This window comes from Ailuropoda melanoleuca, chromosome 16 (assembly GCF_002007445.2).
Source record: "Ailuropoda melanoleuca isolate Jingjing chromosome 16, ASM200744v2, whole genome shotgun sequence".
NCBI classification, from domain to species: Eukaryota; Metazoa; Chordata; class Mammalia; order Carnivora; family Ursidae; genus Ailuropoda; species Ailuropoda melanoleuca.
In genome coordinates, this window is record NC_048233.1 from 8,197,223 (window position 1) to 8,219,949 (window position 22,727).

Sequence of the window (22,727 nt, forward strand, 5' to 3'; positions counted from 1 at the left end):
GAGAATATATTTGCAAAGGACACCACAGATAAAGGACTGGTATCCAAGATCTACAAAGAACTTCTCAAACTCAATACACGAGAAACAAATAAACAAATCATAAAATGGGCAGAAGATATGAACAGACACTTTTCCAATGAAGACATACAAATGGCTAACAGACACATGAAAAAATGTTCAAAATCATTAGCCATCAGGGAAATTCAAATCAAAACCACACTGAGATACCACCTTACGCCAGTTAGAATGGCAAAGATAGACAAGGCAAGAAACAACAATTGTTGGAGAGGATGTGGAGAAAGGGGATCCCTCCTACATTGTTGGTGGGAATGCAAGTTGGTACAGCCACTCTGGAAAACAGTGTGGAGGTCCCTTAAAAAGTTAAAAATTGAACTACCCTATGACCCAGCCATTGCACTACTGGGTGTTTACCCCAAAGATACAGACGTAGTAAAGAGAAGGGCCATATGCACCCCAATGTTCATAGCTGCATTGTCCACAATAGCCAAATCATGGAAGGAGCCGAGATGCCCTTCAACAGATGACTGGATTAAGAAGCTGTGGTCCATATATACAATGGAATATTACTCAGCTATCAGAAAGAACGAATTCTCAACATTTGCTGCAACATGGACGGCACTGGAGGAGATAATGCTAAGTGAAATAAGTCAAGCAGAGAAAGACAATTATCATATGATTTCTCTCATCTATGGAACATAAGAACTAGGATGATCGGTAGGGGAAGAAAGGGATAAAGAAAAGGGGGGTAATCAGAAGGGGGAATGAAACATGAGAGACTATGGACTATGAGAAACAAACTGAAGACTTCAGAGGGGAGGGGGTGGGGGAATGGGATAGACTGGTGATGGGTAGTAAGGAGGGCACGTATTGCATGGTGCACTGGGTGTTATACGCAACTAATGAAGCATCAAACTTTACATCGGAATCTGGGGATGTACTGTATGGTGATTAACATAATATAATAAAATAAAATTTAAAAAAAAAAAAGGAAAAAAAAAAAAGTACCAACTTCTAGTTATAAGATGAATATGAGTCCTGGGATGTAATGTACAGCATGGTGACTATAGTTAACAACACCATATTGTATACTTCAAGTTGGTTAGAGAATAGAACTTAAATGTTCTGCCCCCCCAAAAAAGGTAATTATGAGAGTTGCTGGATGTCTTAACTAACCTTTTGAAGTAATCATTTTGCAATACATACATATATCGAGTTATCACATTGCATAGCTTAAACTCATGCAATATTATATGGCAATTATATCTCTTTAAAGCTGGAAAAACACTGTTGGAACCAATACACAAAGTCAGGAAAGTTGTAGGATACAAAATCAACCTCAAAAGTCAATTGCATGTCTATACACTAACAATAAACAATATAAAAAGAAAATTAAGAAAGAAATCTCATTGACAGCAGCACCAAAAGAATAAAATACACAGGAATAAACTTAACCAGGAAAGTGAAAAACTTGTAATTTGAAAACTACAAAATGTTTTTGAAAGAAATCAAAGACGACAGAATTTAAATGGAAAGACATTCCACGTTTACCAATGGGAAGGCTTAATATTAAACTGCTAAGACTTAATATTAAAAGCTAAAATGCCCAGACTACCCAATGCAATTTACACATTCAATGTCATTCCTGTCAAAATCCCAATCTTTTTTTTTTTTTTTCAGAAAAAAATCCTAAACTTCAGATGGTATCTCAAGAGAGGATAGCCAAAATGATCTTGGGGAAAAAAGGAACAAATCTGAAAGCCTCATATTTCCTGATTTTAAACCGTGTTACAAAGCTATAGCTCTCAAAGCAGTATGGTGCTAGCATAATAACAGACATATACACCAATGGAACAGAATAAACAGTCCCCAAAAAAACTTTTGAGTATATGGTCAGATGATCTTCAATCAGTTTCAAAAACTATACAATCCATAAAGGATAATCTCTTCATCAAATGGTGTTAAGAAAATTGGATATCCACATGCAAAAGAATGAAACTAAACTCCTACCTGACACCATATACAAAAATTATCCAAAGTAGAAGGAAGACTTGGGTGCTAAGAAAGTGTGTTCACCAGTCTGCTAGTCCATGGGTCCCGCTCTGGCCCACACAGCTTTCAGTCATGACTTGCTGCAACATGCAGATTGGAAATCCCCCCTGAACTTCCAGGCCACCGCCCTTGGGGATAGCACCTTCAAAGAGCTGAAGCTTTCCAGACTACAGAGGGAAATACTTAGTCCTCTTTTTCTACCTACACAGCTTTACCTTTGTCTGCCCCCCAGAGATCACTGCTTTCAGCAAGCATGCTGAAGACTTCCACAAGCTGGGCTGTGAGGTGCTGGGGGTCTCTGTCAACTCTCAGTTCATGCATCTGGCTTGGATCAATAGTCCACAGAAGGAAGGAAGTTTGGGCCCCCAACTTCCCCCTGCTGGCCAATGTAACCAGAAGCTTGTCCCAAGATTATGGCATGCTGAAGGAAGATGAAGGCATTGCCTACAGGGGCCTCTTTATCACCAATGGCAAGGGTGTCCTTCTCTAGATCACTGTCAATGATTTGCCTGTGGGGGTGCTCTTTAGATGGACCAGGCCTTCCAGTACATGGATGAGCATGGGGAAATCTGTCCCACTGGCTGGAAGCCAGGCAGTGACACAATCAAGCCCAGCGTGGGCCAATGAATACTTCTCCAAATACAACTAGGCTTGCAGACAGGTGGAAAGCTTGGGCTCTTGGCTCCAACCTGTGCCCCTATTGGGATGAACCATGCTGACCCAGGAAAAGCCAGACCTGCCCCTTCAAACTCCATAGTCCCTGACCCTGGAGAGTGAGGCCAAGGCTTTCTCATTTTCCCAGCTGACACCTGATAAATTGTAACCCCCTCCCTGGAGCCCACCTAGCTGGGCACAGGCCCAGAGGTGACCAATAAAATATTAGGACAGAAAAAAAATGGAAGAAAGACTTAATGTAAGACAGACTACTATAAATATCATAAAGCTTTATAACATTGGAGTTGGCAATGATTTCTTGGGTATAACAGCAAAAGCACAACAAAGAAAAGGCAACAAAGAAAAAACAAATATAAGTACATCAAACTTAAAAACTTCTGTGCATCAAAGGAAATAATCAACAGAGTGAAAAGGCAACCCATGGAATGAGAGAAAAAATTTGCAAATCATATATCTGATAAGCAGTTAATATCTAGAATATATTAAAAACACAAACAACTTGGGAAGACTGGGTGGCTCAGATGGTTGCGCGTCTGCCTTCGGCTCAGGTCATGATCTCCAGATCCTGGGATTGAGCCCCACGTCAGGCTCCCAGCTCGGCAGGGAGTCTGCTTCTCCCTCTGTCTCTCCCCCTGCTTGTGCTTTCTCTCTCTCAAAGGAATAAAAAAAATCTTTAAAACAACAACAACACACTTACAACTCAATAATAAAAACCAAATATCCCAAATTTAAAAATGGGCAAAGGTGGGGTACCTGGTGGCTCAGTCAGTTAAGTGTCTGACTCTTGATTTTGTCTCAGGTCATGATCTTGGGGTTGTGGGATCGACCCTTGTGTCATGCTCTGCACTGAGCGTGGAGCCTGCTTAAGATTCTCTCACTCCCTCTCCTTCTGCCCCTTCCCTTCCCTTCTCTTAAAAAAAAAAAAAAAAGTCATTCGTGGCATTTAAAAAAAAATGGGCAAAGGACTTAAGTAGACATTTCTTCAAAGACAGTATACAAATGACCAGCACAATATGAACAAATACTTCTGTTTATTATTTTTTATTGTAATTCCAGTGTCGTTAACATAGTGTTATATTAGTTTCAGGTGCACAATATAGTGATTCAACAATTCCATGCATTACTCAGTGCTCATCAGATAGGTGTACTCTTAACCCGCTGCACCTATTTCACGCATCCACCTATCCCCCCCCCTTCTGGTAACCATTAGTTTATTCTCTATATTAAGAGTCTGATTATTGGTTTGTCTCTCTCTCTCTTTCTCTCTGTCTCTTTGCTGATTTATTTTGTTTCTTAAATCCACATATGAATGAAATCATGGTATTTGTCTTTCTCTGACTTATTTCACTTAGCATCATAATACTCTCTAGCTCCATCCACGTCATTGCAAATGACAAAATTTCTTTTTTGTGGATGAATAATAGTTCATTTTATATATATACACCACATCTTCTTTATCCATTCACCTATTGATGGACACTTGGGCTGTTTCCATATTTTAGCTATTGTAAACAATGCTGCAATAAACATATGGGTAAATATATCCTTTCAAATTAGTGTTTTCATATTCTTTGGGTGAATACCCAATAGTGCAATTACTGGATCATATGGTAATTCTATTTTTAATTTTTGAGGAACCTCCATTCTGTTTTCCACAATGGTTACATCAGTTTGCATTTCTACCAACAGTGCATGAGGGTATATGAACAGATTCATAATATTGCTAATCATTAGAGAAATGCAAATCAAAGCCAAAATGGAATATAATCTTACACCCATTAGGATGGCTGCTAACAAAAGAAGAAAAAAAGAAGAGAAAAAAGTAAAAAAAAAAAAAAAAAAGAACAGGTTTTGTCAAGAATGTGGAGAAATTGGAATCCTTGTGCATTCTTTGTGGGAGTGTAAAACAGTACAGCCACTATCCAAATCAGTGTGGTGGTTCTGCAAATAAATTAAAATTAGAATTACTATATGTGGGGCGCCTGGGTGGCGCAGTCGTTAAGCATCTGCCTTTGGCTCAGGGCGTGATCCCGGCGTTATGGGATCGAGCCCCACATCAGGCTTCTTCGCTATGAGCCGGCTTCTTCCTCTCCCACTCCTTCTGCTTGTGTTCCCTCTCTCGCTGGCTGTCTCTATCTCTGTCGAATAAATAAATAAAATCTTAAAAAAAAAAAAAGAATTACCATATGATCCAGAAATCCAACTTCCGGGTATATATCCAATGTAACTGAAAGCAAATCTCATAGAGACATTTGCATACCCAAGTTCACTGTAGCATTAGTCACAAAAGCCAAGAGGTAAAAGCATCCTAAATGTCCATCAACACTTGAATGGATAAATGATATGCAGTATATGTACAATGGAATATTATTCAGCCTTAAAAAGGAAGAGAATCCTGTCACTGCTACAACATAAATGAACTTTGAGGACATTATATTAAGTGAAATAAGGCAGTCACAAAAAGACAAATACTGTATGGTTCCACTTATATGAGGTATTTAAAGTAGTCAAACTTATTCAAGCAGAGAATAGCAGGCATGGTGGTTGCCAGGGACTGTAGGGAGGGAGTAATGGGTAGTCATTGCTAAATCGCATAAAGTTTCAGTTTTACAAGATGAAGAAGTTGTAGAGATCTTTTTCAACAATGTGAATATAGTTAACACTACTGAACTGTACATTTAAAAACAGTTCAGGGGCACCTGGGTGGATCAGTCGGTTAAGTGTCCAACTCTTGATTTCAGCTCAGGTCTTGATCTCAGGGTTGTGAGTTCAAGCCCCTCTTTGGGCTCCAAGCCCAACAAACAAACAAAAAAACAGTTCAGATGGTAAATTCTGTATTTTCTTCCACAACTAAAAAAAAATTTAATGCAAAATAACGTACCTGCTCTGCTTCTGTGTTGATTGCCACCAAATGAGCACCCGTTACAACACAGTTCTGCTGATTCTTTGACCAAAAAATTCTGTTCAGTAGAAAGGAAGTAGCAGCCGGAACCAAATGATTTCCAAGTATTCGGGCAACACGCTCAGACATTTCTTGTGTTTCACGAAAGAGAAGGATGAGTGCAAGACGGCATAAATAAGATTAAAGAGGGATATTTTATACACCAAATTCCAAGGATCTGCATTTGTTTTCTAGAGAGGGGTGTCCAATTTCATGTATTTACTGTTTCCCTGAATTATATAATTTGGAGTCATAGATTTGCTTTTAAATAAACATTCTTTAGCATTAAGTCTTCAATATTTACTAAGGTTTACCTGCATAATTGCTCTGGATTTTCTACAAAAAAAAAAGTCATTTTCAAGTTTTTTTCCCTGTTCTTCAAATCCTTTGTACATTAGAAGCACCAACGCCTCTCAGAATTTCAAATCACTAATAGAAGTGAATAATTTTAGCATATATATATAAATAATCTAAATAAATAGTCTTTTAGATTTGTTGGGGTTTGAGTGTTTTTAAGCAATTATAATATATCTGGTCTTCTTGGATTTAATTTTTCAATCCACATTGCTAAGATTCATCTATGTTGTGTGTAGGTCTATTTTTTTTATGTTGTTATATCATTATATATTAAGTGATGAGAAACAATGTATAGACTTATCTTTTATAACATTATGAATCAAATAAAATAGACCATATATATTTCATTTTTTTTGCTTATTTTAACATTTATTTGGTGCTTGCTTTATACTACATAGTGTACTAAGTACTTTACAAATATTATTGTCATAACATCCATGTGAGGTAGGTATTATTATTATCCACATTTTTATCATTATTTTTTTCAAATTTATTAGTATAAAGATTTTATTTTTTTTATAATAATATTTTTTATTATGTTAGTCACCATAGAGTACATCCCTGGTTTTTGATGTAAAGTTTGATGATTCATTAGTTGCGTATAACGCCCAGTGCACCATGCAATACGTGCCCTCCTTACTACCCATCACCGGTCTATCCCATTCCCCCACCCCCCTCCCTTCTGAAGCCCTCAGTTTGTTTCTCAGAGTCCATAGTCTCTCATGCTTCATTCCCCCTTTTGATTACCCCCCTTTCTTTATCCCTTTCTTCTCCTACCGATCTTCCTAGTTCTTATGTTCCATAGATGAGAGAAACCATATGATAATTGTCTTTCTCTGCTTGACTTATTTCACTTAGCATTATCTCCTCCAGTGCCGTCCATGTTGCAGCATATGTTGAGAAATGGTTCTTTTTGATAGCTGAATAATATTCCATTGTATATATGGACCACATCTTCTTAATCCAGTCATCTGTTGAAGGGCATCTCGGTTCCTTCCATGATTTAGCTATTGTGGACAATGCTGCTATGAACGTTGGGGAGCATATGGCCCTTCTCTTCACTACGTCTGTATCTTTGGGGTAAACACCCAGTAGTGCAATGGCTGGATCATAGGGTAGCTCAGTTTTTAACTTTAATATTAGCTGCTTTTAGAAATCTATCTCAATATGTATTCTGTCATTATTAAAGACTGCTCTTCATAAAACTCCTCAAAGCATGTGTTAACATATTATTTTAATTTTAAAAGTCAAATTTGACGAACTGTTTTGGTGGTGGGGAATGTCTTTGTCAATTAAAGTATATACTGCAACCATTTTTCATATGATGAATATGCTAAATCTCCAGCTCCAAGGACGACAAAAATATTGAAAGCTCTGATGAATAGAANCTTTGTCAATTAAAGTATATACTGCAACCATTTTTCATATGATGAATATGCTAAATCTCCAGCTCCAAGGACGACAAAAATATTGAAAGCTCTGATGAATAGAAGCACTTGTCAGAAAGGTACACTCACATTAACATTTTATTTTTCCCAATTGTTCTGAGAATGGGCTGATCAAAGTACTTTGTAAGCATTAAAAAACAAGGGTAATTAGTAGTCATTTGATAAGGCTTACCAAAACCTGTTTTAGTGTACTTCCTCGAAATTGAGAAAATAAATGACTACTGACAAATATAACAAAAGCTTTTGCAAATTATTCTATTATTCTTTACCTTCAATAACACTGAAGAATAACCTAGCCAAATTCTGTTAACACGCCATTACAAATAAGTTTTGATAACAGAATACTGTATGATTTTTGGCAAAGAACTCTGAAAAAGTTCAAAAACTGGTGATATTCTAACAAATCACTTTTTATTCCTATCTACTTATTTATATAAGATTTATCAATATGAGTCACTAAATTAAAAAATAGGAATAGAATTGATGTTGACTTCTATCTCATTGTAGTAATATTAGGATACATCTGATTGCATTTTTTTAAGTCCCATTCATCTCATTAAAAGATGAGTTTCTAACAGTTTTACTTTATTGGTAATAATTTATCAAAGTTTGTAATAAAGATGTGATGTTTTGAATATTATATCCTCATAATGATTGTAATGAAAAGTCAATCCAGAAGAAATTTTATAACATGTAAAACCTAATATTCCTCAGGAAATAAAAATACCAGACATATAGTACATATTTTAGAAAATTGAGGAAGTATGATATAAATATTAGTTGAAGGAGAAAAAGAATAATGTTGAATACTACATCAAAAATAAATAAATAGGGGCGCCTGGGTAGCGCAGTTGTTAAGCGTCTGCCTTCGGCTCAGGGTGTGATCCTGGTGATCTGAGATCGAGCCCCACATCAGGCTCTTCCACTGGGAGCCTGCTTCCTCCTCTCCCACTCCCCCTGCTAGTGTTCCCTCTTTCGCTGGCTGTCTCTCTGTCAAATAAATAAATTTTTAAAAATCTTTAAAAATAAATAAATAAACAAACAAACAAATAAATAAATAAAATAAGGGGCGTCTGGGTGGCTCAGTCGGTTAAGCATCTGCCTTCCATTCAGGTCACGATAGGGCTCCCTGCTCAGTGGGGAGCCTGCTTCTCCCTCTCCCTCTGCCTGCCACTCTGCCTGCAGTACATGCACTCTCACTCGCTCTGTCAAATGAATAAATAAAAAATCCTTTAAAAAAAGTAAATCTTTAAAAAAAATAGATAAAAGTTAAGTAAAAAAAACCTGTAAAACATCCAATTCTGTTAAAGAATACATGTTCATTTTTTTATGATGGTTGTAGGATAACACTTCTGCAATAGTATTTAAACACTAGAAGATAAGATTTTAAAAAGAAATGTAAGAGTTCTTTAAATGTCAATATTTATAGTATTTTATAACTTTAAAGCCTTTGTTTCTATAACATGAACATCATGAAAAACTTTAGATGTCCAAATAAACTTTATAAGGAGGCACATCATTTTTCAAAATCCTTGTCGGGGATTGGCAAGCAAAACAATTTGAAAACCACAGGTCTATGTAGAGCACAGGCCTACTGAAGAAACGGACTTTATCCAGACATCTGAACATCTCAACACTCTGAGACTGTGGGAAATTGGAGAAGATACATTGTGGCTATCAATTATTTTTTAACTTTAATTGAAATGGAAATTTTGTGTTTACACTTTTTTCATTTCCATTGTAACAAGAATTTGAAAAGATATTGTTAAAATTTGGGCACTTTCACTTGCTGACATGGTATTATGTAAAAACAATTTTATCATATAAATTTGAATCATGAAATTTGAATTAGTTGCATTGAACGGCCTCATTGGCCATAAATAGTATTAGGTTGGATATACTTAAGGAGTAAATTTGCAGTCTCTAATGCCACACAAATGTGGCATTGATTTAATCAATATCCATCTCTGTCTCGTTCGTTTCAGGGCATTCAAAAGGCAAAGGCTAAAGCACCCACTGCTGCTTCCAAGAAGTCATTCTTTAAAACTCCAGTTGTGGGAGCGCCACCAAAGTGTGGGAGGCCCAGCTCCACAACTGTTCGATAAAAGAACCCCAATGTGACAAGAGAATCAGAGATCAGGGAGAGTAAAGAAAATCATACCTCACCACCCATACACAATATTCTTGTCGAATACCAAAAAAGGGAAAATTCCAACATCTCACAGAAATACAAAGAAACCTCTGCCCTCTTTTTAACCCTTATAGGTTTCTGCATAGAAGCAGGGGATCAAATTGTTTAGTTCTTAAAAGTAGCAAGAGTCTGAAATCTATTTGGATTTTTTTTCTTGGAAGGAGTAATGCCATAAAGTCTACCAACATGAACTTGGCCTTTCTTTGGCTTTTTTCACTAGATACAGTGTGAGGCAGACAATGATTCTGAATTCAACTGTCCTAATTCTTCACATATGAAGTTACCAGGACTATATTTTAGAGTGAGGGCAGTCTCAAACTGAGCCATGTTCCAAGATCCAAACTGACCAGTAATAAAGCTGATGCTTGGAATGGAGAAGGCTATTATTGAGAACCTTAGCTATCAAAAAGAGGATTTTATCCATTTGATAAGGATGAGGATAATGTGAAACAAGAACTGTTATGAATAGGGGCGTCTGGGTAGCTCAGTCAGCTAAGCACCTGCCTTCAGCTCAGTCATGATCCCAGGGTCCTGGGATTGAGCCCCATGTTGGGTTCCCTGCTCAGCAGGGAGTCTGCTTCTCCCTCTCCCTCTGCCCCTTACCCCCCAGTAATGCTCTCTCAAATAAATAAATAAAATCTTAAAAAAAAAAGAAATTAAGAACTGTTATGAATAATTTCTAGTGTTGCCTTGAGAAAATTACGTGGTGTACGTTGGTAGCATTTATTGAGATGGAGAAGTCTGGAGGAAAAATTGTTTTGAGGGTGAATCCAGAGCCTGATGTGAGCATGTAAGTGTAGAGATATCTTAAAGCAGAGACTTTATTTAAAAAAAAAAAAAAAAGAAAAAAAAGGTGTTACATGCAAATAATGAATCACTGAACACTACATCAAAAACTAATGATGGGGGCGCCTGGGTGGCACAGCGGTTAAGCATCTGCCTTCGGCTCAGGGCGTGATCCCGGCGTTCTGCGATCGAGCCCCACATCAGGCTCCTCTGCTAGGAGCCTGCTTCTTCCTCTCCCACTCCCCCTGCTTGTGTTCCCTCTCTCGCTGGCTGTCTCTGTCTCTGTCAAATAAATAAATAAAATCTTAAAAAAAAAAAAAACTAATGATGACTAACATAACACAATAAAAAAAGAAAAAGATAGAATAAACCAATGTTGAGCTCAACCCTGATCTCTCTCTGAGGAAAGGGAAAGTCTGGTTAGGCATTGTAACACCTTACCTGCCACGCTTGTCCCTTCACTGAAGCAGGTTAAACTTGAATGATATGTGTGTAGTTCAAACAACCTTTTGTCAGTTTTGCCATATGAAAAATGATAAGTCATTGTGAAGCAAGAAGGATTAGTATTCATCTTTTTTTTTTTTAACTATAGAGCTTCATGCTTTATATATCTGTACCAAGCTGGCTTCCTTCCAACCACTACCAATCTCCTTTCTAGGCAAGCTCAATGAAGAACATGCTGAATTATTACCTGTTTGTATTCATTAATCTTGTTTGTTTATACGCCTGCAACATGTATCTTTCCCCACTGAAATTTAAGTTCTATATTCCAGGGCAGAGATTTTATCTGTTTTCCATGTCAATCAATCTCAAACACCTAGAACAGTGATGGTCACAAAGTAATCCAGAGACATTTGTTGATTCACTGGCTGTCTGTTTCTCTTTAATTTTAATAATCCTGAAGCAAGCTTGCAGATTATTTTATTATTCTCCAAAATTTCTGACTGTTGGTAGCTACAGATAAACATATAAGGTAAATAACAACCAAGAGGAGCCTTTAAACATTTAGACATTTTAAATATCTCAGATAAACATTAACTTTCGTGTTCAAGCGCGTGTGCTTTAATCAAGACCTGTTCTCTCTCAGGTCCTGCCATGATTCTTCACTTACTCTTTCATGTCGTTCTACTACTGAAGCTCAATACTGTCAAACCTTCCCACCTTGGGGTCCTGAATATCTGCTGCCTTTAATGAAATAACTACCCCAAACCTCTTTCTCTTTTGCACTTGGCCAGGAAAAGTAAAGCAGATTTTAACCTAGGTGATAATTGTGTTTTAATAGACTGTGGGGGAGGGGGGAGACTGTGAGACTGATTTATATCTCAGAAGGAACTTCAAACATGGCCCATTTGACATAGGAAGTCACTTTCACTCCCTCCCAGACTACTCAATACTATTTTTAATCACCTTATCAGCAAATAGAAAACCAAACTCTAGCTTAAAGAGCAAAAAGATCTTTGTAACTTCTCACAAAATGAAGTTGAAGTATTTATTTGCAAGTAAATTGAACAGGGAAAAATATTTTATTCCCTTGTATCTTCAATATTTCATTTGAAAACTTTTTCTTCTCATACTGGGAAAGACTCCCACATGAAAATCAAAGAGCCTAATCTCTATTATGATTATAAAAGTAATTATAGTTGCACTCTCAAAATAGGGTTTTTGTGCCTACAGAACATGTGATCACTAGGGAACCCAGTAGTGGAAGACGGTGTTTTAAAGGGTGTCTACAACTAACACACATTCATATGTGAGGTCCTACTGGGGAAAGTGCTAATAAAACCAGGTGGAGTAAATCTGGAAGCAGTCAATTATCAAAAGATGAAATAAGAGGAGTTGACAGGAGGAAGAGAAATCGAATATGGTATTACAAGTCAGAGCTAACATATTAATGGGGTAAAAGATAACATACCCTAGGAAATCTTTATAGAACACGATAGGAAAAGGAATCAAGAGACATGGCACCCGGTGAAGAATTTATCCACACAGCTCACAATGAAACAAGCACAGAGGAGTGCTACGGAAATCACAGCAACAGACCAGGATCTCACCTGGGACTGCCATACTGCTTTCTCTGTCAGATCAGCATGACAAATGCAGTAATCAGGGGGCCAGGAAGTGAAAGTTCCTAAGAAGCTTACAGCAATGAAGAAACAAGATGAAGAATCTCATTAAAAAACTAGAACAAGAGGAGAGATTAGAAAGTCCCTCAGAATAAACAAACAGGTGGCGGCTCTGTAGTCCTAAACAGTCTGGGCAAAACTCACCCTCAGCTGTAAATTCCATTTCCTTATTCTTTCTTCTTAAATATTATATTAATGCATTGAGTCCCTGTCTTGCTGAAAACATCACTTTGTCTCCCTCTTCCTATACCACTGTATTAATATTTGGTTTCTTACTCTTTCAAGTGCTTCTAGCTCTGATGAATTATTCTTTCAACTTCCCATGACTCTTACTGGGGTGTTCAATCTTTGTCCCATCAATCTGTTGTCTATCCCCTCTCTCCAAATGACTTTTATCATCTCATCATACACTTCTGCCTCTACCTTCTTCTCTGGAACTGAGAAAAGGAATGCTCACTTCTTCCTTAAGGTTGCCCTTCTCATGCCATTATGTGGGCTCCCTGTATTCAGAAGATATCTCAGACTCCTTCTCAGAAGATGTCACTAGAACTCCGCTTCATTCAAACATCAGAGCTCAGAGATAAACTGCTAAACACTCTTATAAGGCTAAGAGACTTCTGGTATAAACTGGAACCCTGAAGAAGTTGTGGTCTGGACTAAAGTTTCTAGTAATATAAAAATACTGGGAAAAATATAAGAGGAAATTGAGACACATATCCAAAACTGCCCATTATAACTTTGACAAGAATATTCAGATCATGTGTTCAATTCCTGACATAAAATTTCTCTGATTCCTAGTTATTCTCGAATGCAAAATAGAAAATTTCATATGCCCTAAAAGAAATTTATTTGTAGGTCTTAATTAATTTAAGTGCACGCAAGTCAACCTTTACATTGGATTTTAGGGAAAACTTAATTCATGTATTGAACAGTGTCTTAGGAAGTAAGCAAAAGTCTGATTGACTAGCTATAGCTTCAATAACAAGGGTTAATATCGGAATTACATAAAGATCCACAGACATTGTTCAGGAATATGATTGCAAAATGGAAGATTCTGGAATCTATCTGTAACAGCAATGAAACATTCTTATTACATCAAGACCAATATTGGGCATAGGTTAGTAATCTTTTATTATCTCCCTGACTAGGAAAGGAGAGCTTGGGGGCCTGGGTGGCTCAGTCGTTGAGCGGCTGCCTTCGGCTCAGGGCATGATCCTGGGATCGGGCCCCCGCATAGGGCTCCCTGCTCCGCTGGGAGCCTGCTTCTTCCTCTCCCACTCCCCCTGCTTGTATTCCCTCTCTTGCTGGCTGTCTCTCTCTCTGTCAAATAAATAAATAAAATCTTTTTTAAAAAATGATTTCTTTTTAACAACAACAAAAAAAAAAAAGGAAAGGGGGAGCTTGAAAGGGGTATAACATCAAAAACAGGCTTCATTGATTCCTTATAATTACTCAAGGGCTTGGGTATCCTTCATAACATAATCTCTAGAATGTAGATCTTTCTCTTTATTAATATCACAAATACCTCCACATACTCAAGTGAGCAATCTAGGGGGAAAAAAAACCCAACCCTGCTATAGATAGGTACATATTGAACTCAACAAGCTTTTAAAGTGATGGGATAGTTGTAGCTAATGATAAAATAGATATTGAGAACCCCAGAAAATTTTCCCTGGGGTTGGTTAAAGATACAACAAGTCATAAGGGGAAAAGGAGAAGTGGTTATAAAACATCTCCATCTGTTTCCAGTTCCCCTCAGAGATAAAGAAACATAAACCCAAGGACTAACTCATTTGAAGGTCCAAAGAAAACAATTCTTGTAAACCTCATATATATATATAGGAAAATCAATTTAAAGACCTATTTGCTTCCTTGCCCATCTCTAATGTATGCTCCCCAAGTCACTTTTTGCCTTGACCATTGGCAACCCTGTGCTCTATTCCTTTGTCCTGTATACATTTCTAGATTACAGTAGCAAGACTTTGACTAGAGTGCTGAGATGGTAAGAGCAAAGGCAAAAAGGAATAATACATCAAAATAAAATAAACAAAAATTGATAGGGGGAAGGGAGATTGGATCAAAAGCAGACTTGTGGTAGGTTCAAATCAGATGTATAGATAAATGCAGGATATTTCAGTCCAATAAGGGAGTAAAGCAAAAACTAGCAATGGAAAAGATAATAACTTACATAGATTGTAAATAAAATCACGTAGTATTAGAGTCAAAGTGCATATTGTTCTTTTGGCTTGAACTCTTTTAAAGGGGACATCAGGAGTGAATCAACAATTTGTATGAAATCCCTTTTCAACAAAGCAGCACTGGGTTGCCCTTTTGAAAATTATTGTCCGTGACTGAACTAAGTAGACCCAGTTTGATTCTCTTCTTTGGTACTTAAAGACAATTAAATCAACAGTTGGTAGCAAGCATTACCTTCTAAGAGATATTTAGACTCAGATATTTTTCCACACAAATGTGTAGAAGATATTTTTGGTATTCAGATTCACATGTACAAGATATACAGCATCTCATTATTTTTAACTTACGAGATTATTATTGTTGTTTCTTATTACCACTGGCGGATAAGAAATTTCCTGTAAGTCCTTCTTGGGACGATCCTTTGGGATTCTATCAAGATTCTGGAGATTACCTAATTCCAAGAAATTGGGGGAAGAATGGCTGATCATTGTTCATGAATCCAGATTGGTTATGTGCCTCAAGTCTTCAGTTGCCATGATAGCTCCCCAATGCTTTGAAACCAACTTTCCCCAGCTAGTTTTTGTTGTTGTTACAAGGCTTGGTCTACAACAAAATAGTTGTCCATTACTAGAAGTGAAACTGTTTATTTGTGTAACCTTAAATGATTTTTTCTTTAGCCCTTATCAAGGACTATAGTAGTGAAGTTAACATGTTGGGAAACTGAAATCAACCCAGATAAATAGCGAAACTCTTTTGAGCCACTAACGCATTTGAAATTCTGATGAAAACTTCAGATCCATTTAAAGACTTTTTTCACAAATGCAGTAACAAAAATTGTACATTTTTACTGAAAACTAATTTCCGTTGACCGACAGACACATCAAAAGATGTTCAGCACTACTTATCATCAGGGAAATGCAAATCAAAACCACAATGAGATACCACCTTACACCTATCAGAATGGCTAGAATCAAAAGACAAGAAATAACAAGTGTTTGCTAGGATGTGGAGAAAAGGGAACCCTTGTACACCGTTGGTGGAAATGTAAATTGCTACAGCCACTGTGGAAAAAAGCGTGACAGTTCCTCAAAAAATTAAAACTAGAAATACCACATGATTCACTAATTCCACTACTGGGTATTTAGCCAAAGAAGACAAAAACACTGGGGCACCTGGGTGGCTCAGTCATTAAGCGTCTGCCTTCAGCTCAGGGCGTGATTCCGGCATTCTGGGATTGAGCCCTGCACTGCTTCTTCCTCTCCCACTCCCCCTGCTTGTGTTCCCTCTCTCGCTGGCTGTCTCTCTCTCTGTCAAATAAATAAATAATCTTTTAAAAAAAAATTTTTTTAATGAATCTCAATAAAGTTTGGTCACTAAAAACAATATACTATTTTCTATCAGTCAAGAGTTAATCAGATTTAAATAATTAGAAAATACATTAGCTTTAATTACTGAAAAGCCAGAGTAAAATATGCTTCAGGAACAGTTGATTCAGTGGCTCAACAATACCCATAAGAAACCAGATTCTTTCCATTGCCCTACTCTGCCATCCATGGTGTTCCTGTCATCCTAAAGCTAGTTCTCCTCATGGTGAAGAATGACTATCAGTAGCAGGCAGGACTACATATTTCTCTGTTCCTATTTTTTTGGGAGAGGGAGATTAGTTTCCTGATTCATTGGAGAACAAGGAAACGTGATTCACTGGCAAACTTGCAATTTATGCCTATTCCTAAACCAACCACTAGGATGACTATTTTGATTGCCTTGGACTAACCAGTATCCACTCACAGAGCTGAAAGGTCACAAGGTACCTGGGCTGCATGAAAGAAAGTGACTTTCTAAATAACATCGAAGTTTTGTTTCTAAGGAAGAAGGTATAAATAGACCAACAATATGCACCAGAGTACTAAATACTGGTTCTTTGTTATAAAGTTCCATTTGCAACAATTTGAACTGATGTAGAACATTTCATTGTATAGAGAGAATGTGATTAATCAAATACTTATACTAAACATCTCGCTTAATACGGTCAGATTGTTAGATTATTTCTTCTATCCTTGAGTCACTGAATTCCTCTTTGACAAAGTAGGTACCATGGATGATTTATATTGGCAAAGACAAAACTATTAATTCATGTTTCAGTATTAACATCAAGACAAAATTAACATTAACAGACCCTGAAGGGTTGTCATGTGTCAGCAGATTTCCACCTTCAGAGAAATCATCCAGGCTGATCATTTTAACTCCAATAGGCAGAATTATTTTCCCCGGTACTGAAGATTCCAGTTTCTGCCTCCTCTTCCATTTACTAAGTGGAAGTCAACTAAAGTTGACTAAAAGGGCTTTAGGTGTTGGTAGATTTATTTGTTTATATGTTTGTTTTTAATAGCAACCGTAAGATGAATGAATATAGGGACTAAAATTCTAAGTATATTTCACTCATAGGCTTAAATATATCTGCTTAATAAACCAACACAAACATTTTGTCTATAGCCTGTATTTTTCTTTTACCTCAAAGAGAACAATTACCTAAACTTTAATCAAGCATTTTAAAATCCACTTTCTAGAACAGTGATCTGAAAAGAGTTTTTGTTCGGTCATACTTAATATTTGAACAAAAGGGGTGTTCAGCTGGTTAAGCATCTGAATCTTGATTTCAGCTCAGGTCATGATTTCAGGGTCATGAGATCAAGCCCCACCTTGGGCTCCATGCACTTATCACGGAGTCTGCTTGAGATTCCCTCTTCCTCCCCCTCTGCCCCTCCCCATGCTCATGCTCTGAAAATAAATAAATAAATAAAATCTTTGGAAAAATTGTATATGCACATTTAATATCAAACATTTATTTATTTAAGAACCACACACCTTTATTGTAATATAATATGCCTACTACACAAGAATAAGAATTAAATTGCATAAAAAATAAACACTTCAATTTTGCATTTTATTTACTAATGATAAAATTAATCTACTCTCACTTTGTAACTGCCAATCTTTTGAGACAGCAATGTGACTGAATATGTTTCATTATTTTGCAGAATCTGATTCAAAACTAGTATAATTCAAAGGTGTTTCAGGTATACATTGCTAAGCAACAATCTTATTTTTCATAATTGTGTCCACTGATTTGAAGTCACCTAGATGCCTCTTCATTTTACTATCACTCCTTAAACACAAATCTTACACAAAGTCTGTTACCCACAATATTGATTTAGTGGTGCTTTATGGAAAATTAAAGAAAATAGGATCTGAATCACATTCATAAAATGTTAAGGTGGAGGTTAAAGAAAAGTTCTAGTAGTGACCAGTGTCACCAATTCTCCCTTGCACTTCAGTTCAAACAAACCCTCTATTCTGACAATCAAAAGCATTTAGTAAAGTGGTTCTTTTTGCCCTTCATTCCAACCCCATATTATTGAAATGATGGTGGGAAAAGCTCTTCGTAAGTAAGGCTTCCCTAGAATTCTTCCAGAATTGTAAGTAAGTTGCTCTCCGAGAAATAAACTGGTAAATTCTACATACAATGGATGAGATCAGATCTGTATAAAAATAACTCATTTTTAGATACAGTCAGGAAATGAGTGGCAAATGTCATTACTCCGTTGCATCAAGACAATCAGGGCATAATCTCAAGAGGTCACATTCGGATAGCCATGCTAGAATAAGCTTTACTATGATCAATTATAATTAGCAAATGAAAGCAATGAATAACAGGCTTTATTGTAAATATGATATATTTTATAAATTATAGTAGAAATAAAGTGATCAGTAAGGACTTCAGTGAAAAGGAGAACAAGAATAAACCAGAAGCCATCCTGGGTGGCAATCTACACATAGAAACTATAAAACTTAAGCAAAGAAAAAAACTATCAGAACACCTAAGGATTATAAATCTATGTCAACTCACTCGTAATAACATCTAATGCTAAATCTCTAATGTTCAATTTCTGATTTCCCTTAGACTGTACCCTGATGTTAAAAGACAGTCTAAGACTGAACAGAGAATGTTAAAAACCCCCAATAGTCTACTGGGACAAAGCTGGAACTTAACTTCCATTGATGTGTACCATATTCCAACTGTCACATAATATACTTCAGTTAAAGGTAATAAATATATCTGAGAGAAATGGAAAGTAATAGTTAGGATTATTTCGCTTTTGACCAACCTCACACAAAAAAATCCAGACAGAAGGAGGAAACCTATCATATAATTATATCAAGATCTAACTCCTTGGCAATCAGACAAAAATTTGGAAAGGATGCTCGTGCTCCCTCCACGTACCTGCAAAAGGCTCTCCAGTACGGTCCGTACACGTGGAGGATGTGCATACCAGTTCTATCACAAGTGGAACAGGTGACAGCCTACTGAAAAATGCTACGGAGGTTCCTTACACAAGATTTACACGTGAATAGAAAAGAACAAATTAGCTATCTCTGTAATGGTGGATACCAAGTCAACCTCATGTTCATGCAGAACGTTCCCATTCATAAGTGGATCTTCATCATCTTGCAAAGCGACTTGTGATGTCCATTACAAGGAACATCGTTCCAGCCCCATTTTCTTGATATATAACGAAAATTTAGCATAACACAACCCTCATCAGGATTATTGGGTTCACCCGAGTGCCAAAATCTGAAAGGGAAAAAATGGAGGGGTTGTTTCTTCAAACAGTGCTTTGGAAAGGGCAAGGGAGGGGGCTGGGGCCGAACTGTATGGAAGTCAGGGACGGATATGACCAAAACATTCCTTCTCCAATTCTCATGCTGTTTCTCCTCTACCTGAAGCTCTGGCATTTCTCTCAAAACTTACATCACCCAGTATTGTGTCATCTTATTGCATCAAACATTCTCCTAACACATAGCCCTTCTATTTGTCCATCATTATGTCCTGTTCCCAGCAGACTGCCAGTCCATAAGCACCCTTAAATGATAAAAAAAAAAAAAAAAGCTTTCATCCCCATCCCAAGTATCATTATAGTTTGTTCCCTTTTTTTATATATATATTGCTATTGGAGTCCAAAGAACTAGTTAAAACCCCTAAATCTGCTAAGATCCCTGTTACCTTGGACAAGTAATTTAATTTCCCTGATTTCCATATCTAAAAAGTAGAGACTACAGTCAAATTCCTGTATGTTTCACACAGTGATATGAGGACCAAAGGTGGTATTGTACTAAAACACACTGAAGTATTTAAGAGTTTTAAAAGACCTATGTAAATATGAGATATTATAACTATCAGAAGTTAGCTCATTTGCATTATGAGAAATATTAAATCAATAGTTGCCCATGATCTTAATTGACATAAATTTTTGTTATATTTAGAGATGTAATGGAGTGATTAAATGTACAGACTTTGGTGTCAAATAGAGCGGATTTGAGGATCATTTGTTGCCAATGCTGGATAACCTTTGCTGAGTTATCTAAACTCTCTAAACTCAATTTCCTCATCTCTACGGTGGGAAAAATAATAATGTGTGCTTCATAGAGTTCCTGTGATGATTAAATGAGATAATAAATAAAATTATTTAACCCAAGAGTTCAAAGAAGAGTAAGCTATTTTATTTTCATAGCTGATAATTGGAACATTCTAAAATCCCTGCATGATCAAGGGCTCAGGATTCCTTTATCTAATTCTGTACTCACGTGACACTTTCATTGTATGGTGTTTGATCAACCCATTGCCAATCTCTTTTTCCCTTTGGGTCTGACAGCCCTATGTAATAAGCAGAATTTATATCCAGGTTCTGGAAGATAAAATCCTAAAGGAAGAAAAGAAAGGAGTTAAAGCCTTTAGAGTATTCAGAGTTCTTTACAGCCTTAGGGAGAAGAGAAGAGAAGGAAAGGATCCAGGAAGAGCCACATGGGGGCCCTACCCAGGAGCCTAAGTCTCCTCTGGCTGAACTGTGCAGGACCAACGAAATCACTTGTAAGCATTATGCTTGGCTCACTCTGCTCAGGCTGCCATAACAAAAACCACAGACTGGGTAGCTTATAAACAAGTTTCTTTCTCACAGTTCTGGAGGTTGGAAATTCCAGATCGGGGTACTAGCATGGTCAGATGAAGGCCCTCCTCCTGGTTCATGGCCAGCTTTTTCTCACTGTGTCTTCACATGGTAGAAGGGGCAAGGCAGCTGTGTAGGGTCTCTTTTATAAGAACACGAATCCCATTCATCAGGGTTCCATCCTCAGTACCTAAGCTTCTCAAAGACCGTACCTCCAAATACCACCATCTTTTGGGGTTAGGATTTCAAAACATACACAATATAGCAATGTTCCACACAAACAGCAGCAATTTCTATCCAGGATCATAACGAATTCTCATCTCAGATTCACTTGCCCCTTTCACTAAAAGGTAGTATTCTTCGAAGTCATGCATTAGAAAATTTTCGCGGATTAAATCATTTTCTTTTCATAACTTCTTTAACTTCATTCCTGATTGTTGATTGTGACCCTTCATGATTGAACTTTGTTTCTCTATTTGATATAATACCCCTTCTCAGTGAAATAGTTAATAATTTATAAAATATTTACAGGTTGAAATAATAAACTGATATTTCAACCTAAAACATTTTCATTTTTCTACTCAAACCCCACATATGGTACTTTAAATACCCTAATTTATTTTGGGAGAAATTAGTTTTATGGAAACAGGAAAAAGGTGTAGCATGTGAAGGCTTAGGCAGCCTTTCCTATCAGTTTTACTAAAAGCTTTCTGCCACACCACCAATATTCCAAAACAGTGAAAACCTCCTTAGACAAGAGAGGCATACAACAGCCAGGCAGGACTCCTGACTCCCTCATCTATTAGAAAGTACCTGCTCGTCCTTGGTGTGGATCACCAGCAGGTGAGCCTTCATTTCCAAGCAGTTCCTCTCACTCTCAGTCCAATTTCTTCTTGTAGTAGAAATAAAGTAGCAGTTGGAACTAAATGACTTCCACTCCTTTGGGCAGCAGCTCCAATCTTTCTCTGTATTGACAGAAGGCCATAGATGTCCAATATAAAAGAAAAATTTCAAGTGTGTGTATTATGAAAATTCAGGACCAAGGAAGACCTCATGAAAACTGGAACTTGCATCTTCACCCAGAAGTGACAGGAGCCCACCTATCAGATGTCAAGGAGATCAAGTCTACCTATATCAGGCAGTAATAAGGCAGGGTCCCCTCTCCCTTGGCAGAGTGGTGTCAGGAAGAGCCAGCTAAAACAGAGGCCTTAAAGAAGATCCAGACTCTTAGATATTACACAAAAACGTCTAGGTTTCTATGGAAAATCACCCATCATACCAGGAATTACAAGTTCTCAAAATTAATTTTTAAAAAAGAAAATAAATACATGCCAATATCAAGATAAGAGAAATATTAGAATCCTCTGACAAAGATTTTACTTTTTTAAGATCTTATTTATTTATTTGAAAGAGACAGAGAGAGTGACAGAGATAATGAAAGAGAACACGAGCAGGGAGGAGAGGGAAAAGCAGACTTCCTGCTGAGCAGGGAACCCGACAACGATGCAAGGCTCAATCTCAGGACCCTGAGATCATGACCTGAGCCAAAGGAAGCCGCTTAACTGACTGAGGCCCCCGGGCTCCCCTCTGACAAAAATTTTAAAGAAACCATGACAAAGATGCTTCAACAAGAAAGCACAAGTATGATTGAACCAAATGAAAAAAAGAAATGCCTCAGAAAAGAAATAGAAAATCTCAGCCAACAAATTAAAGATATAAATGGGAACCAAATGGAATTTTATAACTGAAAAATATAATAACCAAAATAAAAAGCTCACTGGATGGGCTCAACAGCAGAATGGAGAAGACAGAAAAATCAGTGAATTGAAAGAATAATAGAAATTACTCAAACAACAGAGACAAAACAGAATAAAAAAATCAATAAACAGACTTCCAGTTTCCAGTCTGGCATTCAGGAAGGTTGGAAGTTGCCATTCC

General features: G+C 37.1%; 2 protein-coding genes and 1 pseudogene across 9 annotated transcripts in view; 1 reads left to right on the plus strand and 2 right to left on the minus strand.

The window, feature by feature from the left end:
- The first annotated feature begins 2,142 nt into the window (after positions 1–2,142).
- On the plus strand, positions 2,143–2,719 carry LOC100478875 (annotated as a pseudogene).
- A 2,102-nt stretch (positions 2,720–4,821) lies between these two features.
- Positions 4,822–12,754, minus strand: LOC105241994 (C-type lectin domain family 6 member A). Its single transcript, XM_034645979.1, is given in 5 exon segments — positions 4,822–5,701; positions 5,703–5,767; positions 10,910–11,011; positions 12,450–12,635; positions 12,736–12,754. Coding segments are annotated over 5 exon segments (510 nt in total). The 3' UTR covers positions 4,822–5,563.
- The window catches only part of LOC100477434 (C-type lectin domain family 4 member A), a 31,683-nt gene continuing 14,589 nt past the window's right edge, over positions 5,634–22,727 (minus strand). For 2 of the 8 annotated variants that reach the window (XM_011237140.3, XM_034645774.1), the window contains 3 exons: positions 21,603–21,754; positions 20,431–20,546; positions 17,611–19,420 (listed from right to left, as the gene is read on the minus strand). In XM_011237140.3, coding sequence (XP_011235442.1) covers positions 19,273–19,420; positions 20,431–20,546; positions 21,603–21,754 — 416 coding nt within the window. In that variant the 3' untranslated portion in view covers positions 17,611–19,272. The other 6 variants (XR_004621370.1, XR_004621371.1, XR_002144565.2 and 3 more) reach the window with 6 other exon arrangements.